The 23,713-nt window shown below is 39.9% G+C and overlaps 1 protein-coding gene across 2 annotated transcripts in view; it reads left to right on the forward strand.

Moving 5' to 3' along the window:
* LOC113523963 (protein shisa-6) overlaps positions 1-23,713 on the forward strand; it is a 93,058-nt gene that overhangs the window by 20,141 nt on the left and 49,204 nt on the right. For both annotated transcript variants that reach the window (XM_034301440.2, XM_026910064.3), the window contains exons 4-5: positions 116-208; positions 2,114-2,173. In XM_034301440.2, the coding sequence (XP_034157331.1) occupies positions 116-208; positions 2,114-2,173 (153 nt within the window). The remainder of the gene's footprint in view (positions 1-115; positions 209-2,113; positions 2,174-23,713) is intronic.

Below are 23,713 nucleotides of genomic sequence, written 5' to 3' on the forward strand. Positions count from 1 at the left end.
TCTTTCCTTCATTCCTTTCTTTTTCCTTCTCTGTAACCCATGTGTATTTTACCTTGTATGCTGTTGGTCCCCTGTATGTGTCTCTGAGTGTTTTTTTTTGTCATTTTGCCCCCAGGGCATCATGGGAAGGATAATTTCCGCAGCGCTCAGGACATGCACAACTTCATCTCCTCTGGGTTCGTCACACTCGGCCGAGGACAGCTGAAAGGTGCCTTTCTGTCTCTCTCTCTCTCTCTACAAAATAATAAACACACTTTACTCCAACAATCGTAAAACCCAGACGTGTCTGTAGCTCAGCGTGAGGATTTGTGACTCAGAAATGAGACCCGGATCATGAGAACCAGGAGGATTTTCACTTTCTATCAGTCAGAACTGCTTCATCGTGTGGCAGGATAATAAAGTTTGTTTTTCATTGTTCAGCTTTAGGGGAAAAAACACACCTCATTCAAAAGGTATGAGGCCAAAACACCCAGAAAGCACGAGAGAGAGAGCGAGAGAGAGAGAGAGAGCGAGAGAGAGCGTGAGAGAGAGAGAGAGAGCAAGAGAGAGTAAGAGAGACACAGAGAGAAAGACAATAAAAATGAGAGATCGCTCCAAAGAAAACTTAATAAAGCCTCTCACACATCCCTGAGCTACTGTCTTCATGTGTGTGTGTGTGTGTGTGTGTGTGTGTGTGTGTGTATGTGTGTGTGTGTGTGTGTAATGAGCAGAGAGTGGCATGTTGACAGTGCAATAATGATGTTTCCTAGAGCTAATTAACGGAGTGAAACAGTTTGTCAGTGTTAAAGGGGTACACAGTGGAGCTTTCTCTCTCCTTTTTTCTCTCCTTCTTTCTCTTTCCGTCTCTCTCTCTCTCACACACACACACACACACACATTGTTCTCATTGTGAGCTCCTAAAGAGGAAGTGAATACACGAACAATCCTTGTAGACCAGCACATTATCTTCCACATGCAGCCTTACAGATGGAGACAGAAAGCGAGGAATTGAGCGGTGATTTGTGAAACGCCGTGATGTAGAACTCTGTGCTGCGTATGAAGAAAACAGTAAACCCTCAACACTGACTCAGAGTTTCCACCCAGCGTGTGTGTAAAGCTCGGATTGGTTAAGGGTAGACTGAAGGGTGGAGTTACAGCTTGTATCTATAAGCAATAAGCAGATTTCTGCTTTAATGCACCAAATATCTGGAACACATTATTGATAAATATTTGTCATGCTGCATCTATTACTGATTAAAAAAAAACAGCTAAATTCATATATGCCAGCCTTTACACATTTTCCTCCAGAGCTCCGCCTTTTAACATCGAAGCACGTTGCTATGAGTTGTCTCAAAAATACGTGAAAATGTGCAGTCTTCTTTCCACAATAAAAACATCAGATGAGCCGATCAATCTATGAATCAGGAATGATTTACACTTGCGTAGGTGTTTTTCCTGATATTAACTGACACCCCAGGAAGCCCCGCCCCCTTCTCCCATCCTCACACTAGTGATTTTTCGGCCCGTGATGTCTTCTCTACTCGCTTTTCCCGACTGAAAGATGCGCTTACGCTGCGTCCTTGCTTTCTGTCACGGTAAATGGAGAATGTTTTGAGTTGATTAATGTGAAATAAAATCTGTCAGTGTGTGTTCCACGAAGCTGAAATCAGACACGTATATACTTTAATATATGCAAACTAGATTTATTAGAGATGCCAATGAAACTTCAGTTTTTTGTGGAAAGAAAATAAAAGTCTTGATTGACATCTCGCTTATCTGTTCAGGAGGAGTAAACATCTTTTGGTCCCCATTTCAGTGATTAATAAATAAATAATATAGTGTTTGCTGTGTTTGTGCTTTTAACCTGAATTGACTTTCATGCTGCAAGTGATAAAATGAATCCATTAGCATTGACTCCACCCGCTAACTTAGACTTTTAGGTAGAAACATCTCAGATTACATAATTGTTAATGTCATCTTCATATTATAATTATTACTAAATGATTAAAATGCAAAACACAATTTTCTGTAGAAGGTTGTAGAAGATGCTTTTTTGTGGGTATTTACAGTTAAAGTTTGTAACGTGTTGTGTTTGTAATACTGTGTGTTGTTTGTGTGTGTTGTGTTTGTGCAGCTCAACAATCGGTGGATGATCTGGGGTGGCAGGGAGACCTGGACATCCCTCTGTCATACGGTATATAATACACACTAAACACACAGGGCTGTTTTCAGAGTTGAGTTATTACTGAAACTGTGCACATCACACGTCACTTCAGACTTTGTAGTTTGTGTAGAGGTGTGAGAGGCGTGTCTCAGTTATGTGTGATTCTGAACTTGAACTTAAACTCATTTTCTGCTGTGATATCAGTTCAAGCCAGGAGCTGCTAAGATATAAAAAAATAAATTGCAAAATAACAGAATGTGCTGGATCAAGTGCTATTCTATGTGCTGGTGAATAATGAATGTGGAAGCCGTGCTCGCCAGTGGGCTACACACTACTGAAAAAGCCCTACTGAAAAAGCCCTACTGAAAAAAGCCCTACTGAAAAAGCCCTACTGAAAAGCCCTACTGAAAAAGCCCTACTGGAAAAAGCCCTACTGAAAAAAGCCCTACTGAAAAAGCCCTACTGAAAAGCCCTACTGAAAAAAGCCCTACTGAAAAAAGCCCTACTGAAAAAGCCCTACTGAAAAGCCCTACTGGAAAAAGCCCTACTGAAAAAAGCCCTACTGAAAAAGCCCTACTGAAAAGCCCTACTGAAAAAAGCCCTACTGAAAAAAGCCCTACTGAAAAAGCCCTACTGAAAAAAGCCCTACTGAAAAGCCCTACTGAAAAAGGCCCTACTGAAAAGCCCTACTGAAAAAGCCCTACTGAAAAGCCCTACTGAAAAAAGCCCTACTGAAAAAAGCCCTACTGAAAAAGCCCTACTGAAAAAAGCCCTACTGAAAAGCCCTACTGAAAAAAGCCCTACTGAAAAGCCCTACTGAAAAAAGCCCTACTGAAAAAGCCCTACTGAAAAGGCCCTACTGAAAAGGCCCTACTGAAAAAGCCCTACTGAAAAGGCCCTACTGAAAAAGCCCTACTGAAAAGGCCCTACTGAAAAGCCCTACTGAAAAGCCCTACTGAAAAGGCCCATCTCGGACGCTTCTACTTGAAAAAAAAATCTGGCAACCTCGGAGATGTGAAATACATGCAGGTGATTTTGATAATCTGAATGTGGAGCTCAGAAAATCCACTTAAGCAGCTGCGTAACCCGAATATGAGGAACTTTCCCCCACGTACATGTCAGTGTGTCTTAAATCACCAACTCTGAATACAGCTCATACTGAACACACACACTGAACACACACTGAACACACACTGAACTACACACTGAACTACACACTGTACTACACACTGAACTACACACTGTACTACACACTGAACTACACACTGTACTACACTCTGTACTACACACTGAACTACACACTGAACACACACTGAACACACACTGAACTACACACTGTACTACACACTGAACTACACACTGAACTACACACTGAACTACACTCTGTACTACACACTGTACTACACACTGAACACACACTGTACTACACACTGAACACACACTGAACTACACACTGTACTACACACTGAACTACACACTGAACTACACACTGTACTACACTCTGTACTACACACTGTACTACACACTGAACTACACACTGTACTACACACTGAACACACACTGAACACACACTGTACTACACACTGAACTACACTCTGTACTACACACTGAACTACACACTGTACTACACTCTGTACTACACACTGAACTACACACTGTACTACACACTGTACTACACTCTGTACTACACACTGAACAACACACTGTACTACACACTGAACAACACACTGTACTACACTCTGTACTACACACTGAACACACACTGTACTACACACTGAACTACACACTGTACTACACTCTGTACTACACACTGAACTACACACTGAACACACACTGTACTACACTCTGTACTACACACTGAACAACACACTGTACTACACTCTGTACTACACACTGAACACACACTGTACTACACACTGAACTACACACTGTACTACACACTGTACTACACACTGAACTACACACTGAACACACACTGTACTACACTCTGTACTACACTCTGTACTACACACTGAACTACACACTGAACACACACTGTACTACACTCTGTACTACACACTGAACAACACACTGTACTACACACTGTACTACACACTGAACACACACTGTACTACACACTGAACTACACACTGTACTACACTCTGTACTACACACTGAACTACACACTGAACACACACTGTACTACACTCTGTACTACACACTGAACAACACACTGTACTACACTCTGTACTACACACTGTACTACACACTGTACTACACACTGAACAACACACTGTACTACACTCTGTACTACACACTGAACACACACTGAATGTTAAAAGCTTTGGATCTCACTGAAAATCTTTCTTATTTACAATAAGGCACTACTGTTGGTTCTGTATTTAAATATTTAAAAGGTTGATATATCAACTTGTACACATTTATATCTGTGTTTGTGTGTGTGTGTGTGTGTGTGTGTGAATATACAACTCAGAAATGCTTAGTAATGCACTTCCTCAGGTTCATTAAGTACTGTATGTAGGCATGTACTCAGTAAGTGATCCTCATGTGTGAAGCTCCCTGATTGCCTCCTTCTTCACTTTTCTCTTATCAACTTGCCGAGGCTTTTAGACACCCGAGAGTAGGCTGAATTTCACCTACTCCAGCATCTCTGTGCATCTTCATCACAGTCGTTAAGCGAAGAGATTCGGCAGTTTACACCTGTTTCTCCTGGGCATGGGATTAAGCTTGCTGAGTGTGTGTGTGTGTGTGTGTGTGTGTGTGTGTGTTTATTCCTCTACTGCAGGAGGTATTAACTTGCCTCAGATCATCTTGGATTTAAACCTGGCTTTTAACGAACAGCTTGACACTTTCAGATGCCGATTGTACCTTCGGGGTTTAAAATCATGTGGTATGGAAAAGGGATGGTGCACTTAGATTGTGTGTTGATTTGACTTGTGTTGCATCACCCGTATGGAATTTTAATAGCTTCTAATATTATTTACTTCTCTTCTGATATCTGATATATTTATCTTCAGTTATCTAGATATTTTTTTTACCCTTGAGGAAGCATGCTTAGCAATCTCACTCTTATCACTCTGCAGTTTGATATGGCAAGTTTGGAAATTTCTGCAGAAATGGGAACTTTTTTGTACTATTTCATTTTTTGCACATATTCCCTCTACATTATTACTGAACAAACTGCTCTGAAATAATCGAGTAGATATGTAGATTTTAATAGAAGTTGACAAGGGTAAATTGCAAAAAATAATGTTATAGCAAGTGAAAACATCTTCAGCTTCAACAAAAATATAACATAAACTAAGTATGAAGACATTTGGAAGATATTTTGCTAAAAAGTGTTAATTTCTCCTATGTATGGAGACTTTTGGGATACTCTGTAAATTAAGCAATGTGCAGATACTTGACCAATCCTGTCCACTTCCACCGGAATTCTGACCATCCAATCCTACAAATCCCACCCACTCCTGAAGTTATGCTAAACAATCCCACCCACTCAATCCCACCCACTCCTGAAGTTATGCTCAACAATCCCACCCACTCCTGAAGTTATGCTCACCAATTCCACCCCACTCCTGAAGTAATGCTCAACAATCCCACCAATCCCACCCACTCCTGAAGTAATGCTCAACAATCCCACCCACTCTTGATGTAATGCTCAACAATCCCACCAATCCCACCCACTCCTGAAGTAATGCTCACCAATCCCATCCACTCCTGAAGTAATTCTCACCAATCCCACCAATCCCACCCACTCCTGAAGCAATGCTCAACAATCCCACCCACTCTTGATGTAATGCTCAACAATCCCACCAATCCCACCCACTCCTGAAGTAATGCTCACCAATCCCATCCACTCCTGAAGTAATTCTCACCAATCCCATCCACTCCTGAAGTAATGCTCACCAATCCCACCCACTCCTGAAGAAATGCTCACCAATCCCACCCACTCCTGAAGTAATTCTCACCAATCCCACCTACTCCTGAAGTAATTCTCACCAATCCCATCCACTCCTGATGTAATTCTCACCAATCCCATCCACTCCTGAAGTAATGCTCACCAATCCCACCCACTCCTGAAGTAATGCTCACCAATCCCATCCACTCCTGATGTAATTCTCACCAATCCCACCAATCCCATCCACTCCTGATGTAATTCTCACCAATCCCACCAGTCCCACCCACTCCTGAAGTAATTCTCACCAATCCCATCCACTCCTGATGTAATTCTCACCAATCCCACCAATCCCACCCACTCCTGATGTAATTCTCACCAATCCCATCCACTCCTGAAGTAATGCTCACCAATCCCACCAATCCCACCCACTCCTGATGTAATTCTCACCAATCCCACCCACTCCTGAAGTAATGCTCACCAATCCCACTAATAACACCTGCTTCCCGAAGAAAGTTTGACCAATTCCACCACTGCTGCACTTATCGTTGTTTGCACATGCCTGCAATATTTTCTGATGTAGTCATCTGATTCTATTAGTCAAAAAAAAATGCAACTTAGTCATTTCAGCCACACTGACCCTGACCAGTACAAAGCAGTTAGTAAATATGAATGAAGGAAAGCAGTAAATGCATCAGGCAGTGAGTGGTGATGACGTATGTTGCCTTTCTTTGTCCTGTGACAACGCATCATATCTGACCAACCGCTTCTGCCCTCAGGAACGTAAAAAATGTTTGCTCCCACAACTTTATTGTGAGATCCCAGTCCCTAAGCACACATCACACTCTTTCACCACAGACCTGCATGCCTGTCTGAAAAACACACATCTGCCTTCTTCAATCTTTTACCTGCCGTTAGTCAAGCCTGATAAAAACCAGGAGACTGAGAAAACAAGGTGTGTGTGTGTGTGTGTGTGAGAGAGAGAGAGTTACTTATATATTACACTTTATCTATTACTTCCAATTAAAAGAAATAAGGTATGTTATGAGATTTACTTTGCTTTGACACTTTTCATTACTTTTACATTCTCACCACAGCCTGCGGTGAAGCACAAAAGAATGAGGGATAAGATTCAGCAGGAAATGGATAAACGGAGTGCAGGATGATCACCCACAATGATGTTATTAGAGCTGAAAAACCATTTCACTTTACAGTTCGTTTCTGAAACAGCACGTAATAAGAGAGGCCTGGTGTGGGGAATGGAAAAGGTCAAGATTCTGAGGAATCTGAATAAACAGCAGCTGTTTTTTTATTAATTCAAAGTTAGAACGATTAATAAAAATGTTAAATGAAATAAAAATACAATGTTTAATCAACTAAAAATGTAAATAGTCAACATTAGACAAACTGACAAACTGCATCTAAAGCATAGTCTATATTATTGCATTGCCCACAATGCACTGCAACCTACATTGAATACCCAGAATGCCCTGGTTCAGTTTGTAATGGTAAAAGACATTTGTGTAGCCTACTTAGTGAATACTTAGTGTGTGGTTTGGGACGTGTCCACAGTGGAATGATGACAGTCTTTATAATACAAACACAGCTGATTATTTTTTAAGCCATTAAACACCGGTCTGTCAGTCACCTCCGTTTGTTCCGTCCCACCTGTCTGTCTCGTGATTGTCATGGCGATCCATCACCGGGGGCAACAGCTGTCAAACCCAGTGCAGATTTATTTGACAGCGTTGCTGTGGAGAGGCCACCCGGTAACAGCCCGGGTCGATCTTTATCATCCATCTAAAAATGACACAACTGACAGTGATCAAGGGTCTCGGCTTTTTTTTATCAGCTGCCATGGGAGAAAGGGAGCTAAACGTGTGTGAACACTGCGACGGAGGTGATAAAAGCCAAGTTTATAAAACGACATTGATTTATGAACCTGCTTTTCAACTTAGTAGAAGGAAAAGTGAGAAAAACAAAGTGAAGGATCTTTTATTCTGTCTAACTGCTGTTTAGTCCTGATAAAATAGCCTGAGCATGTTTTAACTTAACGCTAACACCATCACGCGAATCCGTTTCGGCTAGTTTTCAGTCATAATTTCCCACACTAGCATGTTCAGGTAAAAGATTCATTCGAACCTACAGTGCAGATTTGATTTAATGAAAAATCAACATCATAAATCTTTAGTTTATTTATTGTAGTCCTTTGCATAATGGTTACTAGCAAAAATCACAACAAACGAAGCAGCTCAAGGTTCGAGGTTATTAGCCTAGCATTACCGTGGCATATTTACTTCTAACTAATTTAGCTCAAAAAATAAAAAGAAATGTATTTTAAAAACATTTTTCACAAAGATAGTCCCTAATTTTAAAAACTTAATGCTAATACCGTTACGCTAATACAATATATCTGCAACATATTTTAGCAGAGGTTTTACCTTTTTTATTTTCCATGGACAAATAATTTTAAAAAATTATTAAAATTCAAATAAAAGACTTTTGGTGGTTGTTACAACTAGGAGCAGTCGCCAGTTTTTTTTTGGTGAGTAGCAGCATAGAATTAGCAATTAAAATTTTAATTAGCATAGAATAAGCATTTACTAACTCTAATTATATTTTCAAGTCAGAGTAGTAAGGAAAGTGTGGTGCTCAGTACAAGACTTCTCAGTAAAAATGTTCAAAAATCCTTTTCACCCCAGAACCTATTCATGCTAATACTCTCATGCTAATCAGCTCTTGCTAGTTTTCTAGCTAAAGGATTAATTTAAGCCGACAGTTCAGCGTGTCACTATATAACTCTATAACTCATTTCTGATGGTATACTGTTCAAGCTGTCATTTGGTTGTTGTGATCTTGTGTGTTGTGTTGTGGAGAATTTGAATGCGTTAGTGTGTGTTTGCTTTATGGATGAAAGTCAAAGACAGGATCGAGCGATTGAGATTTGAAATGCAGATCTGGTTCTTTTTAAAAAGGGCAAAACAACACCGCTGGGAGCAAGGCAAGCTAACGTCCGTCTTCTGTCAGATTTTCATAAACACACACACACACACACACACACACACACATACACACACATACACAGCTGCTACCACCTGAGGGGAAATGCTTCTTTTGTGCTTGTGTCCTTGTGTCTTTCCGCACTCTAAAGGTTACAACATTTGGGATAAGTGCAAAAGGAGATGAATCTCTAAACCCAGCTGTCCATCAGCCCGACTCTCTCCAGAGATGCCAGACTGCTTTTCTGATTTTCTGCTTTTCTTCCTGGATGAAAACCCATCATTTTAAACTGAACCTTGATAAAACAGAGCTGATCCACCTACTAATTACCATCTCCCCAATGCTGGAGCTGTCAGTCACCAGTTCCTCCTGCACACGCAGCTCAATCTGCATTCGACTGAGACTCGTAACTTAGAATTTCCAACCTGAAAAACCAAAGAAAACGTCCCTTTGACTCGGAATTCCTACTCAGAAAGTCAGGACGATCTGCTCAACCTCGAGTGCATCAGGTAGCATCAAAGCAGCACGTCTTCCCTTTAAATGACTTACACCGTATATACTAGTATATGCTTTAGATTAATCAACACACAGACATGTTCACTTGTTAAATCTATAACACTGACTCTACAGTTCACTGTTCTGAGGAGGAAGATATACATCGCTCATCAGCATGGACGTGGAGTCGCCATGTTTTTTTCTCTGGCTTTGTAGCTTGAATGCTTGAGGCTAAAAATGATGTAATTCCAACTTCCCACTTCAGGGTTAAGATGAACACAGTAGAAGAATCTTGCTGTGATTCTGGATGACAGACCCAACATCTCCAATCACTTCACACCAACCGGCAGGTTCTGCTCACGTCTTCTGCACAACCATCTTTTCTGTCCATAGAATCTGCTCAAATGCTCACACAATCTCTAGTTTTAGTATTTCCAGATTTGACTACTGTACCTCTATTCTTCATAAACTAGTGATGCCTTTTATATAGATACCTTTTATTTCAGACTATGATTAGATTAGATTAGATTTTAGATTAGATTCAGCTTTATTGTTTCATTGTGCAGAGAACGAGTACAGAGCCAATGAAATGCAGTGGGAGTATGAGTTCATGGTTTTTGGTATTTGTTGATATCAATACTGATACTGATACTAATACTTCGTATGAATTAATCAGAGATGTGACAGAACAGTTTATTTTGCTCTGTTTATGTTTCCCTGGTTTTAATAGTTACTATGAAAAGCATGTGTTCATGCACTTAGGCAACTAGGCTGATTGATTTTAGATAAAGTGTGTTAGCTAGCTGTATCAGTTAGCTCGGATCGAGTAAGACTGCAGTGGAGAAGAGTTTCAGAAAAACGCTTCTTTACCCCTGTAAGTAAAGTACCTTTTTGTTTTCATTTCATCTGTAGACATTTTTTTCTCACCTAGCCTGTCGTGTTTGCCGTTAGCGAAGAACTCCTCATGCTGAGTCTTGTATTTAAGCCTCAGCTCTTCCTTTGATTGTAGGAAGACGCTGTAGTTCCTCCTCTTGATATTTTCTCAGAGTACAGTTTGCAGTCTGCTTTGCTTTGATCATTAATGGTGAAATATGGCCAGATCGTTGTCATCTCATGCCAGCTGTTGAATAGCATGACATTTACACTAGGGTTACGTTAGATGTTGGAATTGGGGCATTTTTTTTACAAGCACGAGTAAATGAGCATGGTATCAATGCATCCCTATCATATACTATAATCTCCTGTTCAGAGCATTCAGGATGCTGCTCCATCTGGTTTATAATCCCCTGAAGTTCTTTCATGTGGCCTCCTTCCTGAGGAACTCCACTGGCTTCCTGTTGCAGCAAGAATCAAACCCAAACCTCTTTTATTAGCATTCGAGGGAGTTATCTGCACCTCCTGGTTGTGAACTACACACCTACACAGCAACTCAGGGCTTCAGCGTCCCTCTCGGAGGTCTAAACATACTCGAAGTACGCAATCTCGCTGTGTTTTAACGTTAACGTATTAGTCAGTGTGTGCTGGGCCTGCTTCTCTCTCAGTGACCTGATTTTCTCTCTCCTCATTAACATGCTGTAATTCAAACTGATGTAGAAATCAGCTTCTGGTCTGATCACTTCAATCACACACTGATCTCTTCACTGACTCACCAGACATTGATTTATTGCGCAACATTGATTTTGTGGTTGACGTCTGCAGGTGGACAACGTATTAGCTACAACAGAGGACTTTCAGGTGTCTTTCATCTAAATTTACCCCAAAATAGCTCGATGATCAAATGTGCAAAAGTATAATTTTGTCTATTTATTAGAGTTTTCTATTCCTGAACTTTTCACTCATAGAGCAATATTTGTAGGCCCACTTGTTTTCGAATGAAAAAGGTTTAAATTAATAATTTACAAAGCCTCAATAATAAATACTACTTTGGAAAAGATGGGTTGTGATTTTCTCCACTGTAACTAAATAAAAAATAAAATCACAGAGCTCCAGACTACCACTGCTTTATAGGACGTGCCAGACTCAGGGTCTAGAGGGCTACAGTCCGACAGAGTTTTGTGTTTACACCCTGCTAACACACCAAGAGCTATGAGAATTAGCTAATGAGTTCACATAGCTGTGTTAATTGACGGAGGAATACAGCCCTGATGTGCACCCTAGAGAGCAGAATCATTTATGATCACTGTAGCCAATCTGATTATAATGTATACGCTATTTTAACATAAATTTACCATGAGCATATATATTAAAAAAACCCTGTACTACCCTTCCCATAATCCTAAACTGCCACCCACTAATCAGAGATGTCACTGTAACCATGGAAACGGAGCTAAATGCCTTGTTTTGTAATAGGAGGTTCTGGAAGTTCCTCTCGCTAGCTAGCTAGCTAGAAAACAAACAAATTAGCCAGCTTAAACAATGTCCCATGAGGAACAACAGCATTGGAAGACTCTGATATAAAACTGTACAACCTCTGAATTCAGGAATGTTCTGGCTCATGAATTAGAATTTAAATAATATTTTAAGCAAAAAACAACCACTCATTTATTCATTTTGCTGGAAATTTATTAAAAATAAAATAAAAAAAAAACACTAAGAATGTCCGAGGCAACATTACGCTTTATACTATACACCTACTTCGTTATAAACACCTCTTATTACTGTTTCATTTTTTATCCTTTTAATTTTTTCTTCACTTGTCAGGTGGCTAAGACATCAGGGACACGGATATAATTTATTTTTACGCATGGCTTGTGGACTCGTAGGGATGATTAATATCCAGCATCTTCACAGAATCAGAGTGACTTACTGATAGAGGTTGTGTATTCTGACGACTCGGTCCTTAACGCCTCACCTAAGACTGAAAATCAGCATGAAAAATGACGTGTGTGTATGATTAGTGCAGACTGTAGATCGGGACGTGCCCGAGGATGAGGAATGAGGACACACAGATCTGCTCACTGATCCTACTTCAGTATGAGATGTTGGCTTCCTGAGCTGAGAAGACGATCGTGCCGTAGTAACGCTAGAGAGGGTTTCGTCTCCTATGAAAGTGAAATGAGGTTTTTGATTCACACTGTGCACTTAAACGTTGCGCAGGGCTTTAGAGGCCGCATGCTGAACGCAGCCGCTCCACAATAACAACACACTCTCCACATTAATACACACATACACACGACTCAGGTCTCAGCTTTATTCTGTAATAAAAGCCGGGATTATAAATCTTCTGCCTTATTTTCATTTTAATATTAAATCTAAAACATATCTAAAACATCTAGAAATGCGTTAAAACGTACTTTTCCCAAGACAGCCACTTCACTGTAAGCAAGAGAATTGATAATTACACACTCACTGGAAAAAGGGGTGAAATTAAACTAGTTCCACTCAGAACCCTTCCTTAGTGCTAGATATCTGACTGAATTCTGGATTGTGATTGGTCAGAAGGTGTTGATTAATTTTCTAGACCAGCAGCTCTGACAGTATTGCAGCTGCAAATCACAGGTTTATATTAATGCTCTTGTTTTAATACGTTATCGTTTCTATAGTAACAGCTCATTCACAGGGATGTGTACAGCAAACGCTCCGTATAACGGATTTAAAAAATCGTTGATATGGTGAAGTTTTCTGTAATGAGATGATTTTTACATTCATGGAAGGAGTCTCCAGTGTCAGCGCCTTGTAACAGTCAGTGGTAAAGCTCTAGGTTTCCGTTTTCTGACATTCCAGGTTTTCCAACATTGTGGTTTCTCAGTATATTAACAAGATGCTATTTTTTTGTGTTCTTATCTTCTAGAGGGAGAAAACAGGCTGGTGAGGGAACGAGTGTTTATAGGTGCTAGCATAAATGAGAACAGGAGCTAAATTGTTTCACAAAACATTAACATGAGTAACTATAAATGGATAAAAAGTATGATGTGATTCTGTAATAAATAAGAATTGTAATGTTCAGCAAACTGCTGTGGTGTAAGAGGAATAAAATACTTTGGGATGTGCTGAATGATGCGATGGAAAGGAGTTACTCTTATCACCCCGAATCCGATTATAGTTACAGTTAATATTCCATGAAAGAAGTTATTTCCTGTTGTTAGCTATAAACAGTTGTTTCCTCATCAGCCTCTCTTATTGCTCTCTCTCGACGTCAAAAACCATCTAAAGAACCCTTGAGAAACCCTTTTTCAGAGAGTGTCCTGCATGTGCTCACGACGCCATCATCTTCAGAACAACGTACACGTTTCACTTTGGTGTACTGATTTTGTAGGAAACGCACTCGAGAACTTACATCATCCTTACATCATCGAGCGTCACCGCTTTACGCTTCATCCTTTTCATCCTGCCGCCGCCGGAGCTCAGAACACGAGCATCAATTCTCAGTCACGTAAGGTTATTAGGGTTCACGCATAGCGCATGTTATGCTAATCCACACACAAGTGGAGAGAGCTATCTGCTCACGATCCTGCACCCATCTCAGGCTAACGAGTGGTGTGTAGCGCTTCCTCCTCTCTGAATAACTCAGAATAATGGAGAGGAGGGCTGTGCTCATGAATACAACATGCTTCTTTCAATGTCACAGAGGTCAGAAGTTTAATTATTAATGCACTAATACACACACATACACTTAAAAAAACAGGATGCCTCACTCATCCTCGAAACGTTAGGTTCCATACGCTTATTAATAAAATTCATGTATTATTCAAAAGTGTGTTTTCTCAAGGTAGGATCAAGATTTTTTTTTTTTTTCTGAGAACAAAATGTCTGACATTCTCAAAGACACACAGCCAAACACAGACCTTCAGTATATTGTCTTCACACACAATACCAGAGTGCTTTAAGTAATTAACCTCAGGGTGACTTTATTTATTTTGTAATGTCATATCCGCAAAAAAAAACAGCAATAAAATCCCAGTCATGGGTTTAGAGCAACAACAGTGACATTCAGATGCTAATAACTCACCCAGTACAATGCAGGATACACACAGCTCGGCTTTAGCTGCTAATTGCTTAGGGAGGAAATTTGATCCCCGACATCGACACAGATCTTTCAGGACTTTTAAACAATATCTTATATGATCTAATCACAGGCTCAGTCCCAAACGCTAGCTTTCCCGATTTTAAGAAAAAGTGGAAACACCACGGTGTGATGAAGTAGAGCTATTATTACCGCACTGAAGTTAAGTATTTTCCTATAAGAGAAAGTGTTTTATTCCTCTTATACCACATATCAAAGTACAAATTCAAAAATGATACGTTCTCTTACATTGCTTTCTGAACCCTTACTTTGTAGGATCATTTCTACGAATTGAACTTCTTTGAATTCAACACTAGCCATTGAAATACAATACGAGTTTCACAGCTGTGTTCTGATTGGCTGCGTCAGCTTTTAAGCAACTTTATTATCTATAATATTGGCTCAGTAAAAGTAACCTGACTGGTCACGTAAAGCTGGCGTATTTTATGCTGATATGAAAAAAATCAGCTCATGCAACATACACACTGTAACAATAACAGCGCTCTTCCCAGTCCTAGCTACTCTCGGCTAACTGACTAGCCTAGCTTGCTTGCTAGATTCAGCATGCTATAAACCTCCTCATATTCACAACAAGACACATTTTTTCTTGCTTGTCCCACACCTTGCGACTTGATTGGTTGGAAGATTTAAAAAAAAAAAAGGCTCTTGGTGTCACTAAATTAGTTCTGGTGAAACTACATACCATGAGAAGTCACGTGATTAATTGGACGGAGTCGACATTTGTGCAATTTAAGTGTCATCAATATAAACACACCTGTTCCTGGAAGAACCCAGAGTTTTTTTTTAGAGAATTAGAGAATTAGAGAGTTCTGGAAAACATATCAGTCGGGTTTGGTTACAAAAAAATAACCTAAACTTTGAACATCTCGCAAATCTATTATTTAAAATAAGGAAATAATATAACACAACCGTGACTCTTCTTATAGGAGACCATCCACCAAAAATCAGTGAGAGGGTAAAGAGAGGATTAGTCAGAAAGACAACCAAGAAACCAAGGCCAACTCTCAACAACATGCTACCACCACCATGCTTCACGGTGTGGACGGTGTTTATCAGGCTGTTAGCCCAGTGACGGGTTTGTGCCAGAAAAGGTTAACCTTTTTTCTGAAAACTTGGTTTTGACCATAAAAACACACCACAGTACATTTAAAAAGCGGATGTTTTCTCACAGGTTTACATGTAAAACTTGCAGCAGTTGAGAAAAAAATTGCAAGTGTGAACGCAGTCTAATGCAGCAGCATGATGTAACGTGCAGTATAGCTTTAGCTACCATCATGGCGTATTACTTTTACACAAAATCTGTGCGCTTCATACAACGAGCAACAACTGGAACACTGACTGAACCCCAGACCTCTTCACCCAACATCAGCACCTGATCTCACTAATGCTCTTGTAGCTGAATGAACACAAATCCCCACAGCCACGCTCCAACATCTAGTGGAAAGACTTCGCAGAAGAGTGGAGCTCATTATAACAACAAACACAGGGGAATAAATCTGGAATGAGATGTTCAACACGCACATATGAGTGTGATGATCAGGGGTGCACATACTTTTGGCCTTGCAGTATGTATGATTTGATGGATGCTTTGAGATGGATGCTTTCCCCTTTGAGGGAACTTTCTGATTTAAAAAAAGTAGGAGGATTTTTGTAAAGTTTCCTGATGCTATGGATTACGTTGTACCTGAAGGATTACACGGTTCACTCGAGTTTGACTGGATTGAAGGTGTGGAAGATCAGTGTGTTGCCTGGAGCTGAATCGAAAGCAATATCTCAAGGGGTGAAAAAAAAAACCACGAATGAAATCCAGTTAGCATGGGGGATTTGTGTTAGCTGTGTTACCTCATAATTCTGTAGCAAAATATCCTCTAAGTCTAAACTCTGGGCCAAACAACAGAAGTGAAGTCAGAGGGAGAGCTTCTTTCAGACGGCGGGTCGAATTGCTTTCATCGAGGCTCCTGATTGCAAATTGCATCCCGTACTTCAGGAACGTCGAGCTCCGATACATGGACTGCAGTGTCCACTTTGCTGGAATGGAACTTTGATAAGGACCTCTCGGAGTGTTTTATACAGCAAGTACATGATGTAAAAGGTATTACTCTCGGTGGAGGCGTGAAGATGAATTTGGTCATGAAGTTCAGCGAATAAGGAGGCAGTGAGCTGCACTGAGGTGTGTATGAAGTAGAACAAGCAGGGACAAGCCAATTCTCCACATCATATTCCAGTGACAGACGTCTTGCATAAGTATTCTCTCGCCTTTTCAACTGCTCGACATTTTATAGGAACTGAAATGGATGTCATTAGGATTTTAGGTCATGAATCTACACAAAATAGCCCATAATATTGAAGTGGAAAGAGGCAATCTATATAGTTTGCAAAATGATTTACAAAATTAAACGTAACTGTTATGATTTTGCATAAGTATTCATCCCCCCTTTGGTTGGTGTGAAACCTTTAAATTAGTTCACATAATTAGCTGAATGGAGATAACCTGTGTGCAATATAAATACACCTGTTCCTGGAAGAACCCAGAGTTTGTTAGAGAGCATAAAAAATATCTAAAAAAAATAAATAAATAAAAACGGCATCACGAAGACCAAGGAGCTATCAAAATAATTCCGGCACAAAGTTCTGGAAATGTCTCAATCAGGATTTGGTTATAAAAAAAACACCTCAAACTTTTAGCATTAAATCCATTATTAAAAAAATGAAATACAGCTGGAGACTGTCCACCAAAAACAGTGACTAGCTAAAGAGGGGATTAGTCAGAGAAACAACCAGGAAGCCAAGAGTAACGCTGAAGACGATGCTACCACCACCATGCTTTACTGTGGGTGTTATCAGGGTGATTTGTGATTTGCTTTGTGCCTTATATTAGTTGTGGCCTTACAGTCATTGTACAAGCAGATGAGCTGCTCTGAAAAAGTGTGTGTGTGTGTGTGTGTGTTAGATATAATGACGGAGCTGCAGAAAAAGTGGTTAATTATGGCACAGGATGTCAAACATACCAAACACACACACACACACACACACACACACAGGTGTGTGTCTCGCTCTTATGATTAATTGAAGCGAGAGGTTTCCAAGTAGCCAAGCTTAAAAAATGACCAGTGAGTAATGTGTGTGTGTGTGTGTGTGAGCAAGACTCTAAAATCTTAATGATGTCTGTGAGAAAGACTCCATAAACACCTCATTCCTCTTCTGCAGTGTGTGTGTGTGTGTGTGTGTGTGTGTGTGCGTGTGTGTATACTGTGATGAACCACAGCGTGTAACGACCCTATCTGAACAGATCTGTCCTGAAGCGAGTGTGTTCACTGTAGGGGTGGAATGTCAGCCTGCAGGCTGTACTACACACAAACACACACACACACACACACACAAACACACATGCACGCACACGCACACACACACACACACACACACACACACACACGCACACACACACACGCCACACCCAACAAAGAGTTCCAACTGTGAAATTAATCGAACTTGTGGTGTGAGAGGCAGGCAGCACAACTGACTCAAACGACCGTGTGTGTGTGTGTGTGTGTGTGTGTGTGTGTGTGTGTGTGTGTGTGTATGAAATCACACTCTCCTGTAGTGTACATATCTGAGTGTGTGAATCTTTTTGTTTTTTGTGTATGAGATGTTAAACACACAATACACTTGCTGTTTAAATGGAAATTCACAAGAACACTGTTGCTAGGCAACTGAGAAGGACAGACACTCAGTGTAAGCTAGCTAATTACTGAGGCTAATGATTTTTCTAGCTAGAGGTCTTTGATACAGGCAATGTGAATACGCTGTAACTACGGAAACCAGACCAAAATGTCAGGAACATCAACATTTACCTCAGATGTGTAGGTACATTATGAAAAAAAACCCTCTGTCTGACTAAAATAACACAAAACCCATCATTCGCTAAATATAATAAACCGCTAACTGGAATTTACTGATGTTGCTGTATTACAGTTACAAATAGCAGAAAACTGCGCTGTTCATGTGGCATCTTCTTGAAAATATAGTAAACACCTGACTATTTGATGAATAAATGAATAAATGGAGGTGATGTAAAGAGCAAGAAAAGGGGCGGGGCTAAGAGAACATGACTGTGTTAAAGTTTTCAGCTTTTGTCTCTGTATATAAAAAAACACTGTTAATAAAAGCACACATGTAGCACTGCTAGCAAACACGGTTGATTAAGCTAACAAGCTAACATCACGTAGCTCTTTTAACATGTAGCGCACAGAAAACAGCCATTCCGAAAGAAGATGCTTAGTTTACACTTTGTTTTTCGTTTTTTCTCATAAAGCATCTGATATTAATATTCAATTTCTGCAGATTAACCAACTTGCTATAAACGTGTGTAAATAAACCGTGCTGTCTTTCTCACTGGAACGTGTTGAATTTTAAACAGAGGTGAGGAAATTGTATTCGTGTGTGACATATATATTAGGACCGGGCAGCTCTAAAGACAAATTGCGCTTCCCTACAGAGAGACGGACAAAAGGGAAGAAGCACTGAGAGAAGAGAGGTGAAGTTATAAGAAAAAAAAAACAAAGGAGAAAAGATAGAGGGATTCTGATCAAGACAATGATGCTGAGTGATGAAAAAAAAGAGGGCACAGTGTCCTACAAACACGGCCTGAGGCTGCGTGAAGACAATCTGCCCACACACACACACACACACATACACACACACACACACACAGACACCCTGTGTTATTGCGGTCGCACGCTATTGTTAATGTTAGGGTTAGGGGGCGGGGCTAACCCTAATCAAACAAATCCCATCCTGGATAAACCTGTGATTTGCAGCTGCACTTAGCGCTGGGCGGTGTATCGACTTTTTAAGGTATATCGATATATTTTCAAATGAGATATAGGATGAGACAATACCGTTTATATCGATAAAGTTTGATTTTGCTCCCGCTCTCCTTCTGCACGCAAACCCGGCCCCGCCCACTCGCTCACAATTTCTCCTGCAGCATGGAGCGAGACACAGCGCCGCTGAAGAAGACCTGGTTAGTGAAAAGAAAAACGATGGTTCAATTATTTGGAGATGGTTCGGATTTAAACGATCAGATGATCAACGAAACGATGCCGTCTTTAGAGAATGCTGTAAACAGCTTGCATCCAGAAGTGGAAGCACTTCAGATCTCTTCCACCGTTTACAACAAGCGCCATAAAGTGCATCATGAAGAGCGTGTTACACTTCATGCTCCTCCTCCTGCTCCTGCTCCTGCTGCAGCCCCAAACGCAAAGCCGGAAAAATCTTCTGCCCCGAAACAAAGTACGACGCAAGCTTCATTTCCCCGTGCTGTGCCTTACGCAAAGAAAAGTGCCAAATGGCGCGATATGACTAAAGCGGAGACCTACAACATCACACATCGCTCATCACACAGCTGTGCACCTCGTTAAGCAGGAGACGAAAACCTGTAATCGTACTCTATTAATTAATTAATACTCTAATACGCTAATAATTAATGAATTAATCAGTCTGTTATTGTTGTTGAAATCAACTGAAGGAGCATTCTCAATTCTCAGAGACAGGTCTATTTCTATTTAATACAGGCTTTTTATTTTATATAATCTTTCATTTACACGTTATATACTGTGCAGCTCTTTATTTTAAACAGGGAAGAAATGCTTCTTTATATTCTATTCTATTCTATTCAGTTCAGTTTTATCTGTATAGCACTTTTAACAGTGGACATTGTCACGAAGCAGCTTTATAGAAATAAATACATTCGAATTAAATGAAACTGAAATAAATGGTAAATATGTGAATTCATCCCTAATGAGCATATGTTATTTTGATCACAGTCTGTTGTAATAAAACTGCTTGTGACATCTCATGGCATCGGCTTTAACTTAAAACTGAACATTTATCCCACTTTGTAGAAAATACTGAGATATATATCGTGTATCGCCATTCAGCCGAAGAATCCTGAGATATGATTTTTGGTCGATATCGCCCAGCCCTAGCTGCACTACTGTCAGAGCTGCTGTGACAGAAAATTCATCAACATCTTCTGACCAATCACAACCCAGAACTCAGAAACACTGTGGAATAAATAATAATGCGCAGCTCCTCCATCAGTCAGATGACATTTCTATGTAATAATTATTGTTTCATTCTAAGCTATTTAAACCTGAAACGGCTAGCCGAACAGCTTCTATAGTCAAAAGCTAATTTAAAACCGAGCGATTGTTTGCTAAGTGTTAGCAAAAGCATTACAGTTTTTCAGAAGCTGAAGCATTTTTCCCCACAGAGTGAAAATTTTTCAGGGTCTCATTCATATTTACACGGTGAAGCGTCTGAGAGAAACTGCTTGTTCAGCTCTTCACCTCTGTTTATGCCGGCGTGTGTGTGTGTGTGTGTGTGTGTGTGTGTGTGTGGGTGGTTAATTAGCCACTGAGAGGCTGAAACTGATCCACGCTCATCTGTGACACCTGCGCTCATGTTAGCAGGCTGTTGATTTAAACCTGACCCAGTTTGTGTAACTCCAGCACATGGGATTGGGAATGAAGAGTAAAAGTGCAGATGTATGTCAGCTTTTATTTCACTGTATTTATTTCCTATTCCAGCTGGCACTGATCCGATAACCTGGATCAGTACCGGGCCGATATCAGCAAAGAACTCTGGATCGGATATCAGACCAAAACAAAAAAACCAAACAAATTCAGTCTGATCCTTTAACAAACAGAAAACGTAGGAATTGAGTTTGGAAAAGATATTTTTTGGAAAATGTTTACATTTAAATTGACTTGACAGTATTTTATGCTGTGTTAGGATTTTGTTATATTTATTCTTTTATATTCTATTTATTTTCTAAAGTTTAACTAAATAAAAAAACCCTGTGGTTTAGCGTAAGTCTTGTTTCAGCTACGTATTTTTCCATTTTTTTTTTAAAGGGAAGTACTTCCAAAAATTTTTATTTCGTATTCATATCATATTTTTTAAAAAATCAGTTATAAAGCTTAGCAGTTTTTAATGACAGAAATACAGAATTTGTATCACTACAGTCTGATAATCCCGTTTTCAGATAAATTGATTGGACGCAGGTTGCTCAGTTGTATTTTGGCCACTCGTGTAACAGTCAGAGGTAAAGCTATAACCTCTGGATTTCTGCCACGGGGAAGTTTTAAGGACAGAGCAGTATACGCTTGTTTTGGGTTCTTGTCATTGCTGTGTTACCTTATTGTTTTCACCTGTTCTGTGTTTGGGCTTTAACTAGTTTGTCTGCTTGTTGTTGTTTCTTTGTCTCATTGTATTTGTATTTAACCGAGTTTTCTTTCTGTTCTATGTGTCATATTTCCAGATTTTGATCTTTGCCAGATTTTGACTGTGTGTATAGATCATTCTGGTTTGTTGTAGATGTTGAGTTTTTGCACTTGCATCCTGCCTTCACTCATCGCACCTTACAACTGTTACAGGGAATAAGTTGCACAATGTAGAAAGTGGTCACCAACCCTGTTCCTGGAGATCTACTTTCCTGAAGACTTTAGCCATAATCCAACCAGAATCGTTCCCATCTGACCATCTAATCGTTGCCTTAAGAAGTTCTTGATCAGCTAAAACAGGTGTGTTAGATTTTGGTTGGAGAAGAAGAAGGAAGATCTCGAGGAAGAGACTTGGTGACCACTGACAGAGAACTATCTCGTGTGTTTATTCTGACAGATTTCTCTTTCCCGGGATTTTGAGTTTTGAGTTAGAAAACATAAATCCTGGTATAAAATAAATTATGAAGATGGTGCTGCTGAGCTAAAATTGAGCTAAAATCACTCATCAGCTACTTCAAGCTACACACTTACCACCAGTGTCTAGCTGAGATTGTAAATTTGCTCATAGTAAATCATCTAGAGCTAATCTCACAGAAGAAAACATAAAACACAGCAGTACAAATACTGTAGTGGCAGAACTAGCACAGAACAAATCTACTAGTCTTAAGCTCAACCCAAAGAGTTTCCATCTAGCACCTAATCCTGTTTCATCTCCTCAGAATAAAGCCTATGATGAAGCAGTTTGCGTTAATAGAGGTCCAGCAACAGACAGAGTAGAGTATTATCTATATTTTCTGGAATTTAGCAACCATTTAGTGCCTCGCTGCAGTTTTCCCGCAAACACACACCCCTCTTCCTGATATTCCACAGAGAGTCCACAGAGCCGAAATCCACGCAGTGCAAAGCGTTACAAAAGAAAACCGATATAATAATGAAATATCTCCTAGCATTTCATGTACCACCTGGCTACACATTATCACAACTTCTTCACTGTTTATGGGAAACAAGCTGAATTTTTTCTTATTAATTAAAAGAAATAGTGAAGGAATGATAGTTTATAGGTGCTATAGCGTAAGTGCGAACAGGAACTAACTTCTACAACAACTATGAGCGGATAAAATGGAGCTGTTTAATAAAATTTGGCAAATTGTGTTGCTGTGGTATAAGAGAAATAAAACACTTCAAGGTGTGTTGTTTTAGGAAAATAATCAACTTTTGGGTGCTAACAGTAATTCTGGTTCATTCAGTATGTATAACAATAACACACACACTGTTTTATTACTTACTTAGCTAAAGTTCAATCATACTAAAGTTAAGCTAATTAGAGTCAAACTAGCTAGCTAGCATTAGCTGTTCACTTGAGTGCTGTATTCCCTCCAGAAAGAAAGAAAACCTAATGAAGTGTTACATGGGTCACCCAGTGTAGAAATTAGAGGCGACCTTCTGACTTTTCGTAATGATCTCACTCTGTACGAAGAGGTTTGTTTGGTGCGCTGGAAGAGAAATAGCATTCTTAAACAGCTGTCCGAATCTCGCGGGATCTTATCCTGTTGAATTCAGTTCATTTTCTGTGGCTAAACATTTAAAATAACATTGAAGAGGAATAAACCTGATCTCATCTCATTACAGCTGTTTACATATTTACATTCCAGATGATTGCACTCTGTCATTTCATGCCCACCTCCATAATTACTAAAGTGATCTGAAGGAGGTATGTGGCATTTTTTCCCTTTCATTTCTATAAACCGTGTAGGCGGTGCGATTAGCGATATGTTTCGTCCTGAATGTACACTGTACAGTGGGATCTAACAAACTGGGGAGGAGGATAGCAGGGGAATCTACGGGGACCTCATCGTGCTGACCTTGCATGG

Source organism: Pangasianodon hypophthalmus, chromosome 29 (genome assembly GCF_027358585.1).
Source record: "Pangasianodon hypophthalmus isolate fPanHyp1 chromosome 29, fPanHyp1.pri, whole genome shotgun sequence".
Classification (NCBI taxonomy): Eukaryota; Metazoa; Chordata; class Actinopteri; order Siluriformes; family Pangasiidae; genus Pangasianodon; species Pangasianodon hypophthalmus.